Genomic DNA, 23362 nt, shown 5'->3' with positions numbered 1-23362 from the left:
GACTTTCCAGGTCAAAAATTTAATTCCCTGACATTCCCTGACTTTCCAGGTTTTTCCAGGTAGTCGACACCCTGATAAGGTAAACGCAACCTTCGCAAAAATCTTCAATTTTATTAGCTCATGAACATAAGAAAGAGAAGCACCATTCATGGTTTGGAAATAATCCATCAATAAATGATTATACGAAGTTTTAACGAGATGAGTCATTCAGATCAATTTTACCCCGCTGATGAATGATACCCCGGATTACGGTACTTAATACGCCACATATTTTGAATTTCGCATTTGTTGTAACGTTCTTCTTCTTCTTTCTGGCGTTTACGTCCCCACTGGGACAGAGCCTGCTTCTCAGCTTAGTGTTCTTATGAGCACTTCCACAGTTATTAACTGAGAGCTTACTATGCCGATGACCATTTTTGCATGTGTATATCGTGTGGCAGGTACGAAGATACTCTATGCCCTGGGAAGTCGAGAAAATTTCCAACCCGAAAAGATCCTCGACCGGTGGGATTCGAACCCACGACCCTCAGCTTGGTCTTGCTGAATAGCTGCGCGTTTACCGCTACGGCTATCTGGGCCTGTAACGTTACGAAGTTTCAATTTTTAATTAAAAAATCTATGTAGACTTCTTGATGAGCCTCGTCTTTTCCAGACAATTGAGAATACTGTAGACTTCTTGAAAATATAATTTTATCAAGGAAAACTCTTATTCGTTAACATTAAAATTGCTCTTGAAACACCAAGCAGAAAAAACAGTCTCCATAGAAAAAATACTTTGATAAGAGGAAGTTGTTTAACTGCAGAAGTTTTTGCTATGATGTAATAGAAATAAATTGATGTAATGCACCTGGGAACAATCGCTATCTTGAGAGATACGCTTTACAACCCGTAGCCGGCTTATCGATATGAACTACTTTTGAACTTGACAGCCTTGCGAGTCTCCCACACACTTGCTGCTTGCCTAGTTAAATACCCACCCACTTCAGCTAACTAACTCGAGAGCAGTTTGATTGTAGAGCACATTATTAATTCCCTTTTATTGCCATCGTCGCCCGTTGGCAAGGGCTCTTCACAATTTCGATCCCAGCGTGGCTGCCAGCCTGGCAGTCGGCAAATAGTTTATCTAATTTAGATCGTAGTCTTAGATGTTCTGCCTCACTTACATCAACGTTGATCAACCTATTGAGCCTCAACTAGCTGCCTGAAAGTTGGCAACATACAATGGCGGTTTTCAAAATATCATCGAACCTTTTCCGCAAAAATCATTCAACCAGCACTAGCTTGGTCTCATGTAGGTATCATCATAATCAGTTCCTGAGCATTTGATAAAACACGCGAACAAAACCAACCATGCCGAAAGCTATTATTAAATGGAAGGTATTTGACCACTTTCTCTTTCTTTGGATCTTTTTGATGACTATAGTATTTGAAAAAGACAGTTGCCCACAGCACCTACCTCAAGAAGCTGTATCATGTGCAAAAATCGCACCCTGCGAATGCCCTTGAAAACTCTGCAAACTCGTCTTCAATGCGAATTGCAATTTGTAAACCGCTTTGTACTTGTACCTAATTAATTACGCAAAAGGTGCCGATTAATGATGCCGGCGCAGCAGCAGCACACTACTTGCCACCAACCCAACAGAAAAACAAAACGTTAATTGGCCATTGTTTGGCTCTTCTCTTTGCAGGGCTTCAACATTCACATCAATGGTAGCTTCCACTGTTGCCTGCGGTATAAGCAACTGCACAGCCTACACGAGCAGCTCAAGCGGTCACTACCCACATTGGCCCTGCCGAGCTTTCCGCCAAAGAAGCTACTCCCACTGACTCCCAGCCAGATCGAACAGCGGCGGATCAGCCTCGAGCGGTACATTCAACTAGGTGAGTAGGCCCCCGCATCTTCTGGGGATGGTTTTGTTCGATCTTATTTTGTGTTTTTTTTTTCTCTATCTGCAGTCGGTCAAGATCCGGTTCTATGTCGGTCGGAACTGCTGCGGGCTTTCCTGCTCAACGCCCAGCAAGAGTCCTCGTTCACGGAATGTCGCGAGGTCAGCCTAGACGTGTTCCTCATGAACGGCTACCGGATAGTGACGAAAGCCTTCACGACAGACTGCTCCAGCAAGGTGCTGGAGAAGGCCTGCTCCTTAATCGACCTGCCCAAAGAGTACACGTATTACTTTTCGCTTTACCTGGTGCGGAACGAACCGAACGGTGAAGTGGCCATCGCCAAGAAGCTAATGGACTTTGAAGCCCCGCACATTTCCCAGAAACAATGGGACGACTGTAAGATTGTGATACGGACCAGCTACTGGGACGCGAACTACGATCTGGAACTGATGCGGGACCGGATCGCGTTGAATCTCCTCTACATCCAGGCGCTGAGCGACGTCGAACGGGGCTGGATCCTGACCAGTCGGGATTTAAGTGATCAGCTCACCGACCTGCAAGCGCGGGGGAACAAGCGGGAATATCTGGAGATTGTGCGCAAGCTTCCGCTGTACGGGTGTTTGCAGTTCCCACGGGTGTGCGTCGACTATCCCCAGCCGAACACGATGGCCACGGTCATCATCGGCAATCGGGAGCTGAACCTACTGACACACTACGGCAAGAAGATACAGGAGACGAAATTCAAAGTGACGAGGATACGCTGCTGGCGGGTGACAACGATCCATAATGTGAGTTTTTACATTTTACGATTATTACAATTTTTATCTACGGTAAAGCTGGGAGTGGCAATTGGTCGTATGGGGTAAAAAAGACCTCGAGGATATGCTCGACGCACCCGGAAGGGAGAACAGCACGGGGCTACGGGGCGGGCACACAAGGCCTTTTTTGGTCCTCGAGTCCCAGGGTTGGGGAGGTTTTTGGACCTTGTTAGTGGTCAAAGTTTAGAAGTAAATTTAGACACTTCATTACTCACGGATTGATGGTTTGAGGTTACGTTGCGTGAACTAGGCTTTGGGTTGATGGCGAGTGGGCGATTTTGGGTGGCTTGACGGGAGTATGGGATTCTCAGCAATGTCGCCATTGGATTGGATTGGATTGGAGGCGAACGGCAGAAGTGGAAGATAAGGCACGTGGCCAATGACTTGCTGTGCGGCCAACCAGGGATGCGCACTGTTGACTGCTGTTGATTGGTGGGTTTTCTTTTAGAACCCTTCTGACAGGATGGAGATCCGCAGATCTCTTAGCAATTAGCGGATGGCGTGTCGGATCGCTGAAGCTTCCGAGAGGGATCGGCGACGAACACCGGCTTTCCTCTTTTACAATTAGCCGTGCAGGGCGGGACCGTATACTCTTACCGATCCTTGGCGTTCAACCAGCCACTAGGGCTGGTGATCGGGACGATTGTATAACATTTTGCGGTAATCCACTTCGCGGTGTACCATTTCGCGGTTTGCCATTTCACGGGACGACATTTCGCGGATAGTACCTCTTGGCAGCATGTCATTTTGCGATCAGTACCATTTCGCGGTTCGTATCGAGATGTACAATGCAATTTGTAGGATTGCCTGTGTTTGAAAGAAGGGTTAATCATCGATGAAAAGGTTATTAGTGATAATGCCAACATTTGCCAGTGCAACTCGTAGAAAAACCACACCGCGAAATGGTATAGTCCGCGAAAGGGCATACCGCTAAATGGTACTAGATCGGGACACTGTAGTCAGTTTGACCGTCCCAACGGCTCACTAGATAACTTTTAGGGAAATTGTTAAGCACAAGGCTTCTTAGACTGTTCACGATCATGGTCACAACTTAAGAGAGCTCAGTCTCCTTCTAGAGGCTCCAGCCGCCCCTTTGTGCACGCTCGTTCTCCTTTCCGCATGTTCAGCAAGATTAGTGTCGTGGGTTCAAATCCCACCGGTCGGGGAACTTTAGGGTTGGACATATTTTGTTTCGACTTCCCAGGACATGAATCAGGTAATTCACATAGTTTCTAAAATCTAGACCAATATATTAAAAAGGTATTGAGATGCAAAGAAAAAAATAGCTTTGATTGTTTAGGAAATTTGACTAGAAAATACAAGAAACTTTTTCCAATGTAAATTTCTATGTAAACCTTTAATTGCGTGTGCACAACCAAATTTATTCCAAATCACTTCAAACCAGGCATTGCAATCTCATCTGATGCACGAGATCATCTTAGGATAATGGAAAGATATTATCTCCAATCCAAGAGCGCTCTGAAAAGATATCATATCTCAACATTGAGCATCAGAAGATAATCTTGACAACTGTTTGGTGGTTTGGATCAATTTGCCTTATTAATTTATTATTTATGCTTATTTTTCTATTATACCTTCCTTTACAGAGATAATAACGGAGGATTTGCGAGCAATTTTTCGGAAGCTTTTTGTTTTCCCAACAACTGTGATCTCGAATATACCGTCCTATTTGGCAATCAAGAATGGCGAGCAATAGTTTTGGAATATTGGTTCCAAAATTGACATAAAATAACAGTATCTCCAAGAGCAAAACTCATAATGCTATGCCTCAAAGTGACCGAGAAGTTCCTTTTGAATTCGTTCAGTGAATATATTGTCCTCTTGTCTACTTAGTAAGCTGAATTTTTAGCTATCCAGTTATCAGGGAAATCCAGACCATCTGTTTTATGAATAGTTAGCTTATCTCCCCTCCTATAGGTAATCGTATACACAGTGTCCTTCTGGGTCGGTCTTGAAAGGCGGTGAACCATCTTAACGAGATTCGTAGATTATGGAATTAGATGAACTAACTGACAATTAAACATGATTTTCGTTTTGATGAGAGTTAGAGTGAACGCATTGTAATTGTTGCCGCTAAAAACCATGTTCAAATCAATTGGGTCCTAAAATGTTTAATAAAATCTTGTTTTTATTTAACAACACGAAAGAGCATGTTACTTCAAGTACTTTAGCATTTTTTCCCGCTCAAATAGCGGCTATATCATGTTTAAAGTTTAATTTTAAAATTGGGTCCATAAATGAACCTTGACACTTGAGATCATGTTTGACGTTCGCTTAGTTGACAAAAACACCACATGGGTTTTAGTTTTAACACTGGGGTTGTTCCTATCTGACATTTCGGAAGGGATACGGAAAACAAAATACACCCAAAATTTGAGTTTAAGCCAAGGGGTGTGACAAAATCTAAAAAAAAAACATAAAAAAATGTTTTTTGGACTTAAACCAACGGAAAACATTAGAAAATTGAGTAAACATGTATTTTTGGCCTAAACTTAAGCGTTTGGCACTAAAATCGGGACAGGGCTTTAGGACCCTATTGTGTGTATTTCCATATTTATGCTACAAGTATTCAATGTACGTGAGTCAATCAGATTCCGACTTGAAGATAAGATGTATGTACATGATTAGATGATATATCAAAAAGTTTTGATGATTTCCGTATTAGTAGGGCATTTGTCTGGTTAGTTTTTCACTGACAAATACAAATAAGCGGGGAAATCTACAAATAACAAGGGAGAAATCTGCAAACAGACCCCCTGATAACTCATGGAGTGTGGGGATGCTGCACCAACGACGACATACTAAAATCAGCCTGTACGAGAGTGGACTGTATTTCTTAAAAAACTTCGACATAGGCGGACCGACGTATCTCCGAGACAACCACTTAACCAGGGAACCGATACCGGATAAAAACACTTGCTTAACAGTTCAAAAATCTATTTACATACTATTTACATGACTTAGTTAAAAATGGAATTCACTTTGCTTAAAATTGCCACGACACGTCTTAACACGTTGGAAGCACGACGAACAAAGATGTCTTCCAATCGCGGGTAGAAAACATCCTCAAAATTTACGCGCTCATTTTTTGCGCGCTCGTTTCGTGCGGCTGCGGCTGGTTGCATCACACGATGTCCTTTCGTGCATCACGCAACTCAGCAGGCTGCGGCTGGGCGATGCACTGACAAAAAATTCATTCGGGGCGAACGGCTCGAACATCCTCCCCCGCGGGAACCTTGTTCTCGTTGACAGCCTGATTGTCCAATATAGGTAGAGGAGCCAGCTTATGGATTGGACGCTTGAGCACTCCTGACTTGGTACGCACATCTACCACGCGGACCAGTCCATCTGATCCTGTGTAGGTTGACTCGACCTTCCCCAACTTCCATTGCTGAGGCGGTAAGTTGTCATCCTTGATTACCACCACTGTTCCAGGTAGAATGTTCTCCTTCTTCTTGCTCCACTTCTGTCGTACCTGCAACTCCAACAGGTATTCTTCGGACCAGCGCTTCCAGAACTCTTGACGCAGGCGCTGGACGTATTGCCATCTGGAGAGCCGGTTAGCTGGGATTCCATCATAGCTAGGCTCCGGAATGGCAGTCAGTGGACGATCAATAATGAAATGACCTGGGGTTAACGGCTCGAGCTCCGAAGGGTCTTCAGAGGGAGCGTATAAAGGCCGAGAGTTGAGTTGAGCTTCGATCTGGCAGAGCAAAGTCGAAAACTCGGACATCGTTAGGAGGCTTGATTGGCATTTCTTCTTGAGAATGGTCTTGACGCTCTTTACTCCTGCCTCCCAGATTCCGCCCATGTGTGGCGCATTTGGGGGAATCATCTTCCATTCGATCTGCCGGGGTTGGCAGAACTCATTGATCTTGAGCTCGGTTACTTGTCCCTTGAAGAGACGGTACAGCTCGTTCAATTCGTTGCGTGCACCGACAAAATTTGTCCCATTGTCGGAAAATATCTGTTCTGGCACACCACGACGAGAAACGAATCGCTGCAGAGCAGCAATAAACGCATCGGCCGATAGATCTTCTACCACCTCCAGATGAATGGCCTTGGTCACCATACAGACGAACACGCTCACGTATCCTTTAACGGGGGCCACCTTCCTTCCAGTCTGCTTGATAAGTATGGGGCCCGCAAAGTCAACACCAACCTTCACAAAAGCGGGAGCCTTGTCGCACCTTGCGACGGGAAGATCTCCCATGAATTGGCTGGCGCACGGGGGTTTGAGCCTGAAACACCGCACGCAGTTTCGTGTTACCTTGCGTACAGCAGAACGGGCTCCCAGGATCCAAAATTGCCGACGAAGCTGGGCCAGCAGCGCCGACGGTCCAATATGTAGGTTCTCACGATGTATCGCTTGAATCAACCGCTGAACGATGTCATCATTCTTAGGTAAGACCCACTGATGCTTAACACCGTATGGCAAACTTGAATGTCGCAGTCGTCCGCCGACGCGAATCATTCCATCGTCCAAAAAGGGATTTAACGAAGAAAATCTTTTGCAGTACTCACCGGACTCGAGCATGGCTACCTCCTTACCAAAATGTTGCAACTGAACCACCCTGATGATGGCTTTCAACGAGTGGCGCATTTCAAACACGGTTGGAAACCGCGCGACGATTCGCTTCATGGCCACCTTTTCCTTTGCATTCCGGCAAAAACGCAAAACGTATGCCAGAACTCGTTGCAGCTTCCTGAAGGACTCGTACTTGGTGAATACTGGCAACCTCTCCAAAGTTACCACCGCAGATGTTGCAGCGACCTGCCGCAACTCCGGAACATCTTCATCAGACAGTGGTTCTGGTGCCACCACTTGATACTCTTCACTACGCAAGAACAATGGTCCGTTCCACCAAAGATCGTTCTTGCCTAGAACTTCGGCAGACTGACCACGTGACACTACGTCGGCTGGATTTTCCAGTGTATTCACATACTTCCACTTGAACTGATGTCCGGTAGAGTTAATCTCACAAACCCGGTTTCGCACGAACACTTCTAAACGCTCCGGGTTCTTCGCTAGCCATGCTAGCACCACTTGATTGTCCGACCACAACGAAATGTCTTGAAAGGGTAGCGCTATTGCTGCCAAAACTTTCTTCACCAATCTATGCAGCAAAAGCGCTGCTAAAAGTTCCTTTCTTGGAATGGTCAAAACTGTTTTCGGAACGATCTTCGATTTGGCACACAATAACTGCACCACAGGAGCTTGGCCAGGTACAATTGACCTGATGTACACACAGGCACCATAGGCTTCCAAAGTTGCGTCACCAAAACCGTGCAACTCAAATGCAACGGCCCCAGTAACAACCACGTGACGAGGGATTCGAAGATTGGTAACACTTCTTAATGCACTCAGGAATTCATCACACCTCTTCTTCAGATTACCAGTAAGCTCTTCATCCCATTCCAACTCTTCTTTCCAGATACTCTTCATTAAAAGTTTGCCGATAACGATAACCGGCGCCACTAGACCCAACGGGTCGAACATTCTTGATATTAGCGACAGCACTTGCCGCTTTGTTGCACTATTTTCACTCATAGTTGGAAGGGATACAAACTGCAAAGCGTCCATTTTCGGGTTCCACATTAGTCCCAACGTTTTTATCACTTCACTAGAACCACTGTCTTCGATGCTGACAAGCTCGTCCCGATCGCCTTCCGGAATTCGCTCCAGCAACACAGGATTGTTGGAAGCCCACTTGTGCAAATGAAATCCACCAGCCTTGAGTAGTTGGATCAACTGCACTTGAGCCTCTTTTGCTTCGTTCAAACTATCGAACCCGAACAAAGCGTTGTCCACATAGAAGCTATTCTTCACAATGTCAGCAGCAACAGGATACTTGGAGCCTTCATCGAGAGCCAACTGCAAGAGTGCCCGCGTTGCCAAAAAACGGGGCGGAAGCTGTGCCGTAGGTGACCGTTGTCAGCTCTAGGACACGTAGCGGATCCGATGAACTCTTCCTCCAAAATATTCGACACAACGGCGTATGCCGCTGATTGACCAGAACCTGCCTGTACATCTTGGCCACGTCAGTAGCCATCACATGTAATGGAAGGCGAAACCGAAGACAGATAGATTGCAGGTCGCATTGTATGTTGGCTCCAATCTTCATAACGTCGTTGAGCGACCGGCCAGATACCTTCGCAGAGGCATCAAACACCACACGGCACTTAGTAGTGGTATTCGATGGCCGCAGCACAGCATGATGAGGTAAGTACCACTTGATGATACCTGCTGGATCCTTACTTATGTCCACTTCCTTACAGTGACCAAGACTCTCATACTTGTCCATGAAGTCCTGATACTGCTTCTTCAAATCCGGATGCTGCGAAAGCTTACGCTCCAGCGCATGGAACCTTCGCAATGCGAGTGATCGAGAATCACCCAATTCGCTAACGGACTCCTTCAAAGGCAGCTCGACGATGTACCGACCGGAAGCATCTCTACGATGAGTCGCATTGAAGTGCTCTTCACACTCCTCCTCTTCACTGCCATGCTTGTCGGCACCAATCACATCTTCTATTTCCCAAAAGCGTTGAATGGACTGGCTTAATTCGTCCATCGTGACTGTGTGCGAGTAAACTGCTTCATCAGCTAACGCACCTTCTTCAAACACTCCACCAATAACCCAACCAAATTGGGTCTCACGCAAAACGGGAAGATTATCAGCCAACGTAATTTCTCCGGGCATCATCAACTTCAGGAACCATTCATTACCCAGGAGCATGTCCACTTTACTTGGTTGGAAAAACTTCGGATCGGCTAGCTGAACGCCAGCGGGAAGCTCCAATGCGCTGATATTGATAACCGATGAAGGAAGATCTGATGTCACCTTATCAGTTACCAAACACTTGACCTTGGCGTGGAAATCCTTGTACCTCGACGAAAGATGTACGACACCACAATTAGACGATCGAGTCTGTGTGCTATTCACCCCGAACATCGTGACGTTCGAGGAGTTCAACTTCAAGCCCAACACGTTTGCCATCGCTCGTGAAATCAAATTCACTTGAGAACCACTGTCCAACAATATTCTGCATGGATGTGGCTGGTAGTTTTTGTCCATGACGTCCACTACGGCTGTAAGCAGCACCACTTGCTGCGAGCGGGGAGCCAGACTGGAACATGTGGCTGTCGTCGAAGTCGATGGTGTTGGTTCTTGCTCTACAGCCGGCTTTGGGAGCGGCTGGCTTGATGGTTCTGGAACTTGCTTGGGCTTCTCTTCGGCGTGAAGGAGACTATGATGCCGACGTTTGCACTTCAGACAGGATTTGTCCGAAGAACAGTCGACTCCACGATGACCTCTTTTCAAACAATTGAAACATACGTTTCGCTCCCTCACCTTAATCAATCTTTGCGGAACAGGAATGGCCTTGAATTCAGCGCAATTATGATTGGCATGTGCCTTTCCGCAAAAATCACACTTAATTTCCGTCTCGCTTGAAGAAACGGCTGCATGGATTTTCTGCATCGGCGGCTTGTTAGCTGCAGACACAGACTTAATAGGTGCTGATAATGATTTCTGACTGCTGGCTTCAACCCTCTCTAAGATAAAAGTCTGCTCCTTCAAGAATGCCAGCATCTCGTCGTAATCGGGAAGCTCACCGTGCTTAATGGTTGACTCCCACATGTGGCGCACATCGTTGTGCAACGCTGCAGCCAACAGATGGATTACGAAATCCTCTCCTACACCATCGAAATCTCGCTCCAGGAACTTGAGACCCTCCACATGCTTGTTGCACTCGTCCACCAGACTACGAAGCTCCAAATGACTCTTCTTCGTCATGCGTTTGAGATTCAGCAGACCATGAATGTGAGAGTCGATAGCATGACGCTTATTCTCGAATCTCTCTTCCAGAATCTGCCACGCGTGGGCGTAATAGGGTCCTAAAGCCCTGTCCCAATTTTAGTGCCAAACGCTTAAGTTTAGGCCAAAAACACATGTTTACTCAATTGTATAATGTTTTCCGTTGGTTTAAGCCCAAAAACATTTTTTTAGATTTTGTCACATCCTTTGGCTTGAACTCAAATTTTGGGTGTATTTTGTTTTCCGTGTCCCTTACGAAATGTCAGATAGGAACAACCCCAGTGGTCGAACTAAAACCCCTGTGGTGTTTTTGTCGACTAAGCGAACGTCAAACATGATCTTAAGTGTCAAGGTTCATTTATGGACCAAATTTTTAAATTAAAGTTTAAACATGATATAGCCATTATTTGAGCGGGAAAAATTGCTAAAGTAGTTACAGTAACATGCTTTTTCGCGTTATTAAATAAAAACAAGATTTCATTAAAAATTTTAGGACCCAATTGCCTTCCTTGATAGTCTTGGCATCAATGAGACCTGCTGCGCTACCAACTAGGGCCTTGTCCAGATGGTACAACTTAACTGCCGGCGGATCTGGACCCTTGTCCACGAGATCCTTGAACATGGCCTTGAACTTAGGCCAGCTTTCATAACGGCCATCAAATGTGGGAACCGGCATGCGAAGTGGTTGATGGATTATAACCGGTGCCTGCTGATTCCTCGCGTCTGCATTAACAACAGCAGCTGCGTTGATCCTGTTGAGCTGATCCTCCAACAAAATTGCAACGGAATCGTGAAGGATATCGAACTCCTCGTACTGCTGCTCATGCTGCTCGTAGTCATCATTCGAAACCACGTTAGTGATTTGATCGTGTGCATCGTTGTAGTCCTTATGGGCAGCTTCCAACTTCCTCATGTACACTTTGATCTCAGCCTCCGTGAGCTGGACCACTTCCTCTTCATTTGGGCGAATAGTATTAAGGATACGAGAAACCTTACCTTTGGCTGCGCCACGACGGCGGCCGAGTCTCTGCATGTTCTCCATGGTGGCCAACTTTTCAGTCAACCTGAACTTCTTCTTCTGCTTCTTACTTGATGGAGTGGAGGAATCCAGAGTAGACTGTCCAAGTACAGAACTTTCTCCGGATTTTCCGATTTGCTGCTGCTTCGATTCACTATTTTCCGGCATGCCACCGTGGATACCGCATCAAGTCAAGCCCTATGCTCGACGATGGTTGGGAACACAGCCAAGTCTATGCTCACGCAACCGGACACTACTCGGCACAAGTGACCGAACCGAAACACGGATTTCGAAACAACCCACTTCACTCAACGCTATTTTCCGGAATGCCGCGGACACCACTTCAAGCCAAGCCCACTGCTCGACGTTGGTTGGGAACACAGCCAAGTCTATGCTCACGCAACCGATTCCACTAATTAATGGACACAGTGGCCAATCCGGAACACCAAGGCTTCACAATTTGTTTCTTCGCTTAGCGGGGGTGTATTCCCCAGGAGTTGAGCACTTAATTGCTCGTAACACCACTTTCTTCGATGGCTTAAACCATCAGCACATTTTCCAAAATGGCGACAACACACCACACTTCTCTTCAACAAAATGGCGGTGTCGCTCCACTACTTCACTTCTTCAATGGCGGCCATTTTGCTCACACCATTATAGTTTAAATTTTCCGACTTTTTCGGAATCGCACTTCACTATTCTACTTCCTGGTTCTGCATCCGGTTCCGGAACAGTCGGAGAACACTTTACCACACGCGATCCGGTTCGAAGGACCAAAATTATGTACGAGAGTGGACTGTATTTCTTAAAAAACTTCGACATAGGCGGACCGACGTATCTCCGAGACAACCACTTAACCAGGGAACCGATACCGGATAAAAACACTTGCTTAACAGTTCAAAAATCTATTTACATACTATTTACATGACTTAGTTAAAAATGGAATTCACTTTGCTTAAAATTGCCACGACACGTCTTAACACGTTGGAAGCACGACGAACAAAGATGTCTTCCAATCGCGGGTAGAAAACATCCTCAAAATTTACGCGCTCATTTTTTGCGCGCTCGTTTCGTGCGGCTGCGGCTGGTTGCATCACACGATGTCCTTTCGTGCATCACGCAACTCAGCAGGCTGCGGCTGGGCGATGCACTGACAAAAAATTCATTCGGGGCGAACGGCTCGAACACAGCCCATGCACTGTAAATGAGCAATTCTCGCTGAATTGTGAACCACCTTACGGTATTTCTTCGGGGAGGGACCACTGCATATAGCACAATACATGTAGCAGAAGTAGTCTAGGCAAACTGCTTCTCCTAGCCGACTCAAACAATGTTACGAGGGTCCAGCCTTGGCAGGACTAATCCTCTTCAGCCAAGTTGCCAACTCTTGATCGGCGCGCCATAATTGCTGCAATTCTAACAGAATGTGAGTGACAGCCGTAGTTACTGCATTCCAGCACTCAGCATCCGCACACATTATCTCTATTAAATATATTGTCTGGGACGTTTCCCCTCCGCATCACAGTGGGACGAAACTGAAAATTGACGGTCAAAACCTCTTAGAGGTGTTTTAGCCCATAGGTGTCTTCGGGACATTGTTTTGAACTAGCATCCCGAGTAATAATAAAACAAAATGTTTAAACTAGACTAAATAGGGCACCCGAGCAAAAATATTTTTTTGAAAATTTTTTTTTTGGGCGATAATTACTTCAGCAAAGTTTTAGTTCTTTTCATTTTCAACAGCTTTGCTGAACATACTTGATATTTTTGACTTCGTTTTCACGGTTAAATTTTTAAATTTAACCTATTTTACCATAAATATCAGTTTTTTGACCATTTCTATACTCAATGTGCAATTTACGAGCATGACATGTTCTACAACATTTTATATATTACAAAAATACACAAATTTGCCGAATATACCAAAGCTGTGAAATCATCACATTCCAAGATATAATGAAATTATGTTAAAATTTATATAATTTTCGACCATTTTTCAAAGCAAGTCTCTCCTGAATCGGCACTTTTCGGCAGCCATATTTAGTATACTTTGATGCCTTATTATATCAGATAAAGCCCCATGGCAACAGAATTATCGGGTCTCACAAGGCTTATTTTCAACCATTTTTTGGCGAGCTTGGAATTTTGATCTTAAATACTTTTTTGACCTTTTGTATACTCACAGTGCAATACTCTGTATTAGTTAAATCATAAAATAACATATTAGAAAACACCTTTATCACACTAATACTGCTCAATTTTAGCATCAAATCGTAGTTGTCGACGATAATTTGGCTTCGGTCACAATGCGTGAAACATTTAAGAAACAAATAATAATATAGTCGGAGTTCAAACAGACTGAATCAAGTGTTTTTCAATGATTTTAGGAAAACGTACCCCAGGCATTCAAAATATCAAAATATTTGCATTATTTGTTGTGATGATGGAACTTATCTTTTTGATGATACGTCTGTATCAAAATACCATCAGAAAAATCAAAAATGATCGTGTTACCACCATATCTCTATGACACCAAAATTTCATCTGGTCCAGTCTGTCTGAACACCGATCATATGTATTTTATAATAAAAAGCAAATAATAATTGAGAGTAAAACATAATTTAGCCTGTTGAACACAATTCCTCTCATTTTTCAACCAATTTGTTGTGCCGGCCGAAGTGAACTTGTGTCCGAAACGGAGACATATAGATTCAGATGTATGTATACGATCTATGCCTAGTTCGGCTCTGATCGACAGGCAATCAGTGTATTCAGTTTTTCAACTAGCTTGAAGCGATGAACGTTTCAAGACAAGCTCTCCACTATATCTGCTAGCAATCACCGGTCGTCGATAGACATTTCGGTTCTTTTCTGCTAAAGAAAGATCCGATTGTATGCCAAAGACTATGGCTCATGCTTTTCAATACAGCTGGAAAAACAAGAACTACACCCAGCACCGAATAGTACGTAACTATGAGGCGGACCGGAAGGTTTGATGAGCAAACCCCACCTGATTCAATGATTTAGTCTTTTCTCAACAGAATATTTCACCAAATTTGCATACCTTGCATTTGGTGTCTATGTACGAAAAATAGCTAAAACTGCAAGCGAAAAATAGTTGTATGGCGAGTCATTTTGTAAAGACTAATTGAGAACTTCTTCATAAAAGTATTTGGAACCTATTGAGTGTGTGTATAAAGATGAAGAATGTGTCAAGAAGAAGTTTGGAGTCACATAGCCCTCTACCCATCATATAACTAAGTACTTCAGGGTAATAAGTCTTTGATGAAACTTCCTCTAAGTAAAAGGGATACTCGTGGATACTAATAACACTATCGACATTTACAACTAATAATGATGAATGATGAATCCTACTAGGTTTCATCAACTAGCTCTTCGCCGTTTGGGTCCAGAGTGTTCCGTCCGCGCCTCAGGGCTTCAGCGAAAAATTCGCCGTCGAAGCGCGCTGTTTTACAACCTCGGGCTTAGGTCGAGCTACATCGCACTGCCCTCCGCTCGCCTGGTATTAGGTATAAGGTACCGCGGGACAAGTGGGTAAATGGGGTAAGTGAAAACAATTGATATATTTCACTGAATATGTGAAATAACGTTTTGAACTCATGCGTAAACCTTTGAGGCCATTGAGAACATTACGATAGGTAAGATATTTCTGAGATTTTTCAGCCATTATTGCATAATAGAGTGAAAAATTGTTAACCTGTCAACTGTTACTCCGTAACAAGTTGGCAGCGTACAATCTTATTTTAATATTTTCAGTGGAAAAAAGTTTCGGAAAACAATTTCCTGTACCACTTCTTAGTTGTCTTCTGTGACAGTTTCAAACTGCAATAAAAAAAGTTTTAGAATTAATTCGACGTAGGGAAAGTGTACCAGTTATGGCCATAGTGGTTCCCTATTTGGCCATATGCCAAATATGGTTAACTTTTACATTTTTAATCTTTCTGAATGTTTTAACATCAAGATTTATCCTTTATCTTACTGCTAAAACACAAAAGATTTTTCAAAATGTGAAGGCATTCAAGATATCACGTATGGCGAAATAGGGAACCACTATGGCCATAACTGGTACACCTACCCTAGACCTAAAAATAACTAAATTTAAACACCGTCAATTTTCTTATCATGTGGGGCAAGTGAAAAGTTTATCATTAGAGATTGAATTTGTGTTTTCTCTTTAAGTCGCCATAAGTAAACATGGTTCGCAATTATCATAGAAAAACATAACGTGCTGATAATTCAAGAAACACTTTACTCAAGCGTTAAAAGCTATTAGAAATCATTGAACTTCTCTTAAAGATGTTGCCAAACATTACAATATTAATATGTCTACTTCGGGCAGCCAATTAAAAGGAAGACGTTGACTGGAAAGTTGCAATATTAGAGAACACACGGAAATCTCGTGGAATGTCTATGTAAAGCTTGTTCAAAACATAAAAATGGGATATAGGTCTATCCACATAAAAAAGATTCTAAATACGTTATTGAAGGATTCCGTTTGATTTCTCCCGAAGAGTTATCCGACGTCATATCCGCTTTCTCAAAAACAAATAACGAGCGGTGGGAATTATACAGAGCAGAAATGCAATTGCTGTCCTATAATGTAAGAACTAACATTGGAAATGTTGCAGTTATAATGTTGTCGAATCATTTCAACTAACATAACTGAACAGAAGAAAATTCAAGTGAAAAGAATAACATTTTCTTTGTTTACATATTACTTATGTTATTGTTCATTGGGAAGCCTTAACAAATGTTAAAGCTTATAGAAATCGTGGATTTAACTGTTTATTTTTGAATTGATTATTCAAAACGGGGGGGCAAGTGTAGGAGAGTAAGGAAAGTAAGGAGACATATTTCAAAAACTTTTTCTGTATTTTTTTCTTTAATTTTTCATAAAAATCAATTTCAGCATGCTGCTTATATTTGGTGGGAGTCAAGCTAAAAAATATACACGACCTAATTTGTTTCAATTTAAAGTCTCTAGAATTTGAAGAATCTCAACTATGCGAATTCCATTACCCACTTGCCCCACGGTACCTTACTATAGCAAATCGATTGATGATCGTTATGAGTATAACCGTCATCAACGCGCCAGTTCATGGCACCTAAAAGGTTAGGACTACAAAACGTTACGTCGATAATCGATTCTGCACCATTTCTGCGGAAGGTACTAACTGTACCCACATTTGCCAGCTCTACATTTCATCCGGCTGGGGATTCCAACAATAGTTGGCCTCTGGTTGGTGCAGCGGCTACCCCACTCCACTGCCCGTGCATTAAAGTCACCAGCTATCACTGTGCTGCAAATCAATACTACGTATTACGATTAGCATATTCTTTGATCCGACGAATGGTCTAATTATACTGCCTATGATCCTTCTACAGGATTCCCTTCCTACTCAGTACCGTTGAACATCTGGAACTAAAAATCATTCTAAACCTAAACCTTCCTCGGCTGTTTCAGAACGAGGAACTTTCGTCCAACTCGTCGTCGGAGAGCCGGGAACCGGGTGGCAATCTGGAGCTATCGTTCGAATACCTGATGGCAAAGAATCAGCTCAAGTGGATCACAATCTACAGCGAACAGTCGATGCTTATGTCTGTGTGCCTTCAGTCGATAGTGGACGAACTGCTCAACCAGAAAAATGGATCCGACATCAACAATGTGCAGGTATAGCTCTTGAACTTTACTGAAGCCGGAATCTAGTTCTGAATTGTTTTGTCATTTTTCAGACCCACCAAGAATTTGCTCCTCTGTCGTACATTAGACGAGACGGTTCCAACTACTACATCACCGATTCCAGCTCAACCGATACCCTCAGTAGTATAGTAAGTATTTTTAAAGTTTTTTTTAGAGCATAACCGCTAATTCATTACTTTTCTCATTGCCAGAGTGACAGTAACAGTACATCGAATCAACAATCCAACGGAAGCGGCAAACGTCCGCCACCGAGCAACGGTACCTCGTCCTCCTCCTCATCGTCCTCGTCTTCCTTCATCCGACGGAAGCTCAAAGAGTTCAACACGACGGTCCGCTTCAAAAGCGGGAAAGACTCCGTCCACAACGAAGCCTTCGAGTGGATCGGAGATGACGATCTGTAGAAGTAGAGCGGCAGAAAACAGGAAAGCAACACTGAGCTCTCTCTCTCAACATTCAACACACACTACTCTACCCCAGTCTGATGCATTTAGAGCACATATTCGAAGCGTATATTGCTAGGACAAAGGTTGCGATTTTTCGGAAACCACTGTTGTATATATATTTGTCTACCAGTTCTGTATAAGGCATAATGCATGTGTACTATGTTGTAAATTCCTCCTTTTTATAATGTTATATAACTAGCGCGACTAGCATGCAATAGTCGAAGCAAAACTTCATCATTTTTGACGCGATGTAAGGCGCAAGTAAGGCCAAGTCTTCCAACAATAAATGACGACGAATAAAAAGCCATCCTATTCTATCGAACAGAAGAAAACGCTTATCATACTGGGTCTACCCCGTTTGGCATAATGCCGTATGGCATAATGCCGTTTGGCATACAGTCGTTTGGCATAATAGCTGTTTGGCATAATGCCATTTGGCATAACGGTCGTTTGGCATAATCGCCATTTGGCATAATAGCCGTTTGGCATAATTGTGAAAAACATTGAATTTGATCAAATTCCTTCCATTAAGCAAAGGGGTGTGGATAAACAGTTCAAGATCGTATGTTCCGTTGTCAATTATTGATTGGACATACTTCTAATGTTCATTTTTCAAGGAAACCAATATCCAATGAAGCTCTTTTGAAATTGCATCACACATGACTTCCGGGATCATTATGTCCGGGATATTATAGAGCATTTTTAACAAAAATGTATCCGACGCCTAAGTTATTCCATGTAATTTGAAAAAAAGGAACATAGTATTTTATGACGCATCTTATGGCCCCGCATATTACTGTACCATTACAGTATCTTCCTTTTTCAAATTATGCCAAATGACCATTATGCCAAACGACTATTATGCCAAACAACTGTTATGCCAAACGACTATTATGCCAAACGACTTTATGCCAAACGACTGTATGCCAAACGGCATTATGCCAAATGGCATTATGCCAAACGGGGTAGACCCTATCATACTAAACTAACGCTCTGAACAGAAATCTACACACTCAATCCGTTCGGTAAAAACGCGGTAAATTCCGCGTAGCGATAATTTTCATTTTACTGACTTTGCTTGGTAGTCCAAAAACCCGGCAAATTTTTTACTGACCCCAGCAATCTAATCTAAGTGTGTACAGACATTGACAGCCTACATTGACGGTTGCATATCAGTAACGGTACCGCTATTCTGCGGGTCATCTCTCGGTAAAGGTTTTCAATCGCACAGAAGCCCTCAACTGCTTTAATATCGCGTTCTCTAGTGCGGGATAGGTATTGTTGCGATTTGGGAAAATTCTCAATAAAAAATCGTTTTCCGTGTCTTCTAATGAGGGTGACCGATTCGAATCCTGCTCCAGTCAAGGATTTTCTGGATTGGAAGATTTCTTAGCTTCCCAGAGCAAAGAGTATCTTCGTTTAAAGAAACTTCATAACTGTGACAGTACTCGAAGAACTTTAAGCTGAGAAGCAGGCTCTATCCCAGCTGGAAAATGAAGTCAGAAAAAAGAAGATGCTATTAAAATTATATCTTTGACTTCGCCTAGCGTAAGAAATGCCATTCTGAAACTGATATAATCATTCTTGCCACTGGCTTCATGCTGTTTATAAACCCCGAATTCTTGTTGAATTTTCTAATTTAAACGTTATGTGGTCTTTGGTAACACGCTCTTCTCTCTAATAAATCATGTCTGGACAAACATTTGAAAAGGGCCCAAAATGGCTTGAGCCTTTTACCAGAAACGTTGCTGTTGAGCCCTTTTAAGCCCGCCCACGCAAACTAACACCCCTATCAGAAAGATTAGTGTTAGCTTTTCCTGACAGGGTTGGGAAAAAATCTGAAATTCACTGTACAGTACCGTGCTGCATCAATACCCGGACGCTTAAGCAGGGACATATATATTCATATCTTATCTAAGTAACAATAATGAGTTTTTGCATAAGCATAAGCATAAGCATAAGCATAGATGACCGTACAAGTAACAATAATGAGTTTTTGATTGAAAATTAATATTTTATCATTTAAATAGTTAAATCAATAATTCTTGTCTTGTCCTTAAATCCGGACACCTGGAACAAGCATTGTCTTGAAATCCGGACACTTGTGAATCAAAATCCGGACAGCTGTATAATTTCATGAAATATTTTCGTAAAATACGTAATAAGTGTTCCTTTATCCAATTAAACTCCACCTTGTTATGTTATTGATGTACTCATTCACTCTACGTTGCTCAAAAATATATGAAATATAAGTAAATTTGTGTTTTTATTACCTCAATTGAAGTCATAGAATTCCTGTGGACGCTTGTGTTTAGAACTACGGTTTCACATAAATAATACAGGTTTTTAAGAGGAATACGGAGTGAGGGGTCACATAACACTTTAACTAGATCTTCTGCAAGTTTTCTCTTCAAGATACTATCAAAATTTTCGTTCACATATGCCAATTTCAGCAATATTTTATCTCGTCCGGATTTCGAGCCACTCGTCTTCAAACCCGGACAGTCAATTTAAATACTTAAATAATAGCATTTTACCCAAATTTATAAAGTTTCATGCCACTGTATTGATAATTAATAATTCCGTTCGCACTTATGTTGAAAACACCTTTGAAAAATTTGAAATCAATCACAATATTATCAACCCGAACTGGATGGAGCTTCCATCGACGCGTAACCGAGAAGAACTTGCACTGCGAAGAAATTGTGTCTGACTGGAGCATATTTTCTGTTTTTGTTTTTATCAATCATTTGGCAATGATTACTACACCACAAGTTTTAGTAAAATGATAAACAATATTAAAGGTAAAATTGATGCATAAAATTAAACATATTTACATATATTTTTTCCTTTATTTAATCAATGTTATCAGAGTGTCCGGATATTGATACCGTCCGGATTTTGATTCACCACGGTATCCAAGCTAGGTAAATCACAGTCAGCGAAAGCAGTGAAACTCACGCCCATCGCTGTTGTAGGCAAAAAGCCTTGAACACAGCAAAACACCCGTTGCTAAGGGCAACCCAAAATTACTGTAGAAAATGTTCTATTTCTCGCATTCATGCACCCAACACGTTTTTAAACTACAGTTAACTCTCCCTTACTCGAAATTGAAGGGACCATCGAGTTAGGGAGGTATCGAGTTACAGAACACAAAACCAATGCAACTGCAATCCAAGGGACCATCGAGTTACCAACTGAAAACCAACTTTAACTATGGTTCTCTAACTCGATATCGAGATACGGAATATCGAGTACTGTACTGGGAAGAGACACGTGACTTTCTGGAAAATCAAGCCTACTACTATTACCATTCCCAGCACTGCACAGTGGACAAAACGATAGTGATAGGTAAGTGTTCACTGCACGTTATTTTTTCGTACGGTTTTGGCCTAATAAAGGTCATTTTACGCTATTTTCATTTGAAGTGATATATTTATAATTAAATATTCCGCTGGAATAAAATCGATCTTTTTACTGCAAAAGAAAGATTTTTTCATGGGCTAAACTATAATGGGGTAAGCTTTCACAGTATGGTACTGTTTTGTAAGGTTTCGATCTATTTAAAGTCAATTTACCCTTTATTAAATGGAATAATATATTCGTAAATCAATATCTTTGGTTTCCGCTGGAATAAAATCGAAATTTTCACCGCAAAAGAAAGATTTTTTCATGGGCAAAACGATAGTAGGGTCGATGTACCAATAGCCGCATAGCTAAGAACAAATATTCGTATAAAATTGAAAAATAACGATAGCGTCATTATTTTTACATCATCTGAAAGCTTTTTATCTAGGTTTTGTGGAAAAAATATGAAAACTGCGAAAACTCATATGTTTGCATTTATTATCGCTTGTGCCACTATAGGAATACATGTGCCTATAGTAGCACTATTTCTAATTTCTGTTTCTATAGTAGCACTAGCATCACGGCGTTGGCAAAATACTAATCAAAACCGTATTTTTACAAAGCTTTTATATTTTTCCTTCAAAGTGTAGATCAAAAGCTTTCGTTTGATGTAAAAAAAGTACTTAATTCATTGATTATTTCGTATAATAAAAAATAGTTTCTCTCAGTAGTGCTACTATAGGAACAATAGGTTAACTATAGGCGCAAGGGAGCACAAATTTTAAGCAAAACTAATTATTTAGATCATTTTTTGAACAAAATCAAGCTGTGTATCAATGGTACTTAGATAAATAGCTCCTGACCTTCATGTCAAAAAATATTTTGAAAAGATTCATAGCAAAACGGCCGTAAAAAGCCACTAGTGCGACTATAGGGGACTGTCCACTAAGGGAACACTGACCCTAACGTAAGTGTTCACAGCACGTTATTTTTTCGTACGATTTTGCCCTATTAAAAGTCATTTAATCCATTTTTAATGGAAATGATTGAAACATAAATCAATATCTCTGATTTCCAGTGGGATAGAATCGATTTTTTTTACCACAAAAGAACTTCTATTGCATAGGTAATACGGTAGTGAGGTAAGTATTCATGGTACTTTTTTTTGTACGGTTCTGACCAATGGGAAAACGTTTTACCCTATTATTGATGAGAAATATATGTTTATAAATCAATTCTCTTGACTTCACTGAGATTATTTCATAATCAAATAAATGATTTGTTGAATAATCTCGACACATGAATGAAATGAGATTTTTATAAATATTATATTTGGTTCCGCTGAGATACAAACGAACTCTTTACCTCAAAAGTAACCAAGTTTCACGAGTTAATTGCTAATTGGGTGAGTAATTAGGGCGCGCGATTTTTCTTACTGATCTAGTTATTTGATGGCCATTATACCCATTCTCGACAATATTTTTAAGTGCAATTACTAGATTCTTCTGGTGTACAATCGATTTTCGACTGTTAATGAAAAAATCCTTATGAGTTGGTTGAGGTTGAATTTCAAGGTGCTAGATTATTTTTATTATGGCCGAGTTAAACACTTGCACTCAGTATTTACTAATTGCAACGAAAAGAATCAAAAAAGTTGATATGAATATTGTATCTTTTAATTCCATACTGATTACTTATCTTTTGACAGATAAGCGTTTTTCGATTAAGGTACCGTGGGGTAAGTGAATACAGAAAAATCAATAGTCAACTTCATTGTTATGTACAGCTAACGTTAATAATGTTAATCAAACTTTTTTCTGTGGATGACAAACAAAAGATATACCACGAAAAGTTTTGCTTGACTTCTGCAATATTCATTCTTTTATATTTTTTATACCAGAAAGATTGATATACCTTTTCGGTGGATTAATTCAAATTTTCTATGGCCACTTAGACAAATTTGGGCTAGGAATGGACAAAGTTAAAGGAAAGCAACGTTTGCGGATATTGAAACTTATTTAATTTCTTGTAAGTAGTCTGCCAACAAATGATAATAATACTTGATCCACTTACCCCACCCCATGAAGAAGTAGGGGTAAGTGTACCATGTCCAATATATCTGCACTCAAAAAAATCCACACGTCGTTGTTGCGTGAAAACATACGTGGTTTTTTTCCATCGCACTTTTCACGTAGCACTTACGTGTATCATAGGGAACACCGAATGAACACATGAACAAGTGAACCTCATCAGTTCCATCGAAGTTCCACGTAACAGCTACATGA

At 41.8% G+C, this 23362-nt stretch overlaps 1 protein-coding gene and 1 long non-coding RNA gene across 8 annotated transcripts in view; one reads left to right on the top strand and one right to left on the bottom strand.

Moving 5' to 3' along the window:
• Positions 1-18032, top strand: part of LOC5568449 (sorting nexin-17) — a 59674-nt gene extending 41642 nt beyond the window's left edge. For 6 of the 7 annotated variants that reach the window (XM_021850671.1, XM_021850666.1, XM_021850668.1 and 3 more), the window contains exons 3-7: positions 1689-1881; positions 1957-2675; positions 17050-17256; positions 17319-17414; positions 17478-18009. In XM_021850671.1, the coding sequence (XP_021706363.1) occupies positions 1689-1881; positions 1957-2675; positions 17050-17256; positions 17319-17414; positions 17478-17687 (1425 nt within the window). In that variant the 3' untranslated portion in view covers positions 17688-18009. Of the gene's footprint in view, positions 1-1688; positions 1882-1956; positions 2676-17049; positions 17257-17318; positions 17415-17477 lie in introns of all 7 variants that reach the window. The other variant, XM_001652231.2, reaches the window with a different exon arrangement.
• Positions 17856-18802, bottom strand: LOC110678089. Its single transcript, XR_002501449.1, has 2 exons — positions 18701-18802; positions 17856-18063 (listed from the first exon to the last, which is right to left on the bottom strand). It is a non-coding gene; the product is annotated as an uncharacterized LOC110678089 (long non-coding RNA).
• Between the last annotated feature and the right edge of the window lie 4560 nt (positions 18803-23362).

The sequence above is a fragment of the Aedes aegypti genome, chromosome 3, assembly GCF_002204515.2.
Source record: "Aedes aegypti strain LVP_AGWG chromosome 3, AaegL5.0 Primary Assembly, whole genome shotgun sequence".
NCBI lineage: Eukaryota > Metazoa > Arthropoda > Insecta > Diptera > Culicidae > Aedes > Aedes aegypti.
The sequence above is the reverse complement of the archived record's forward strand: the minus strand, read 5'-3'. Positions and strand labels throughout refer to the sequence as shown.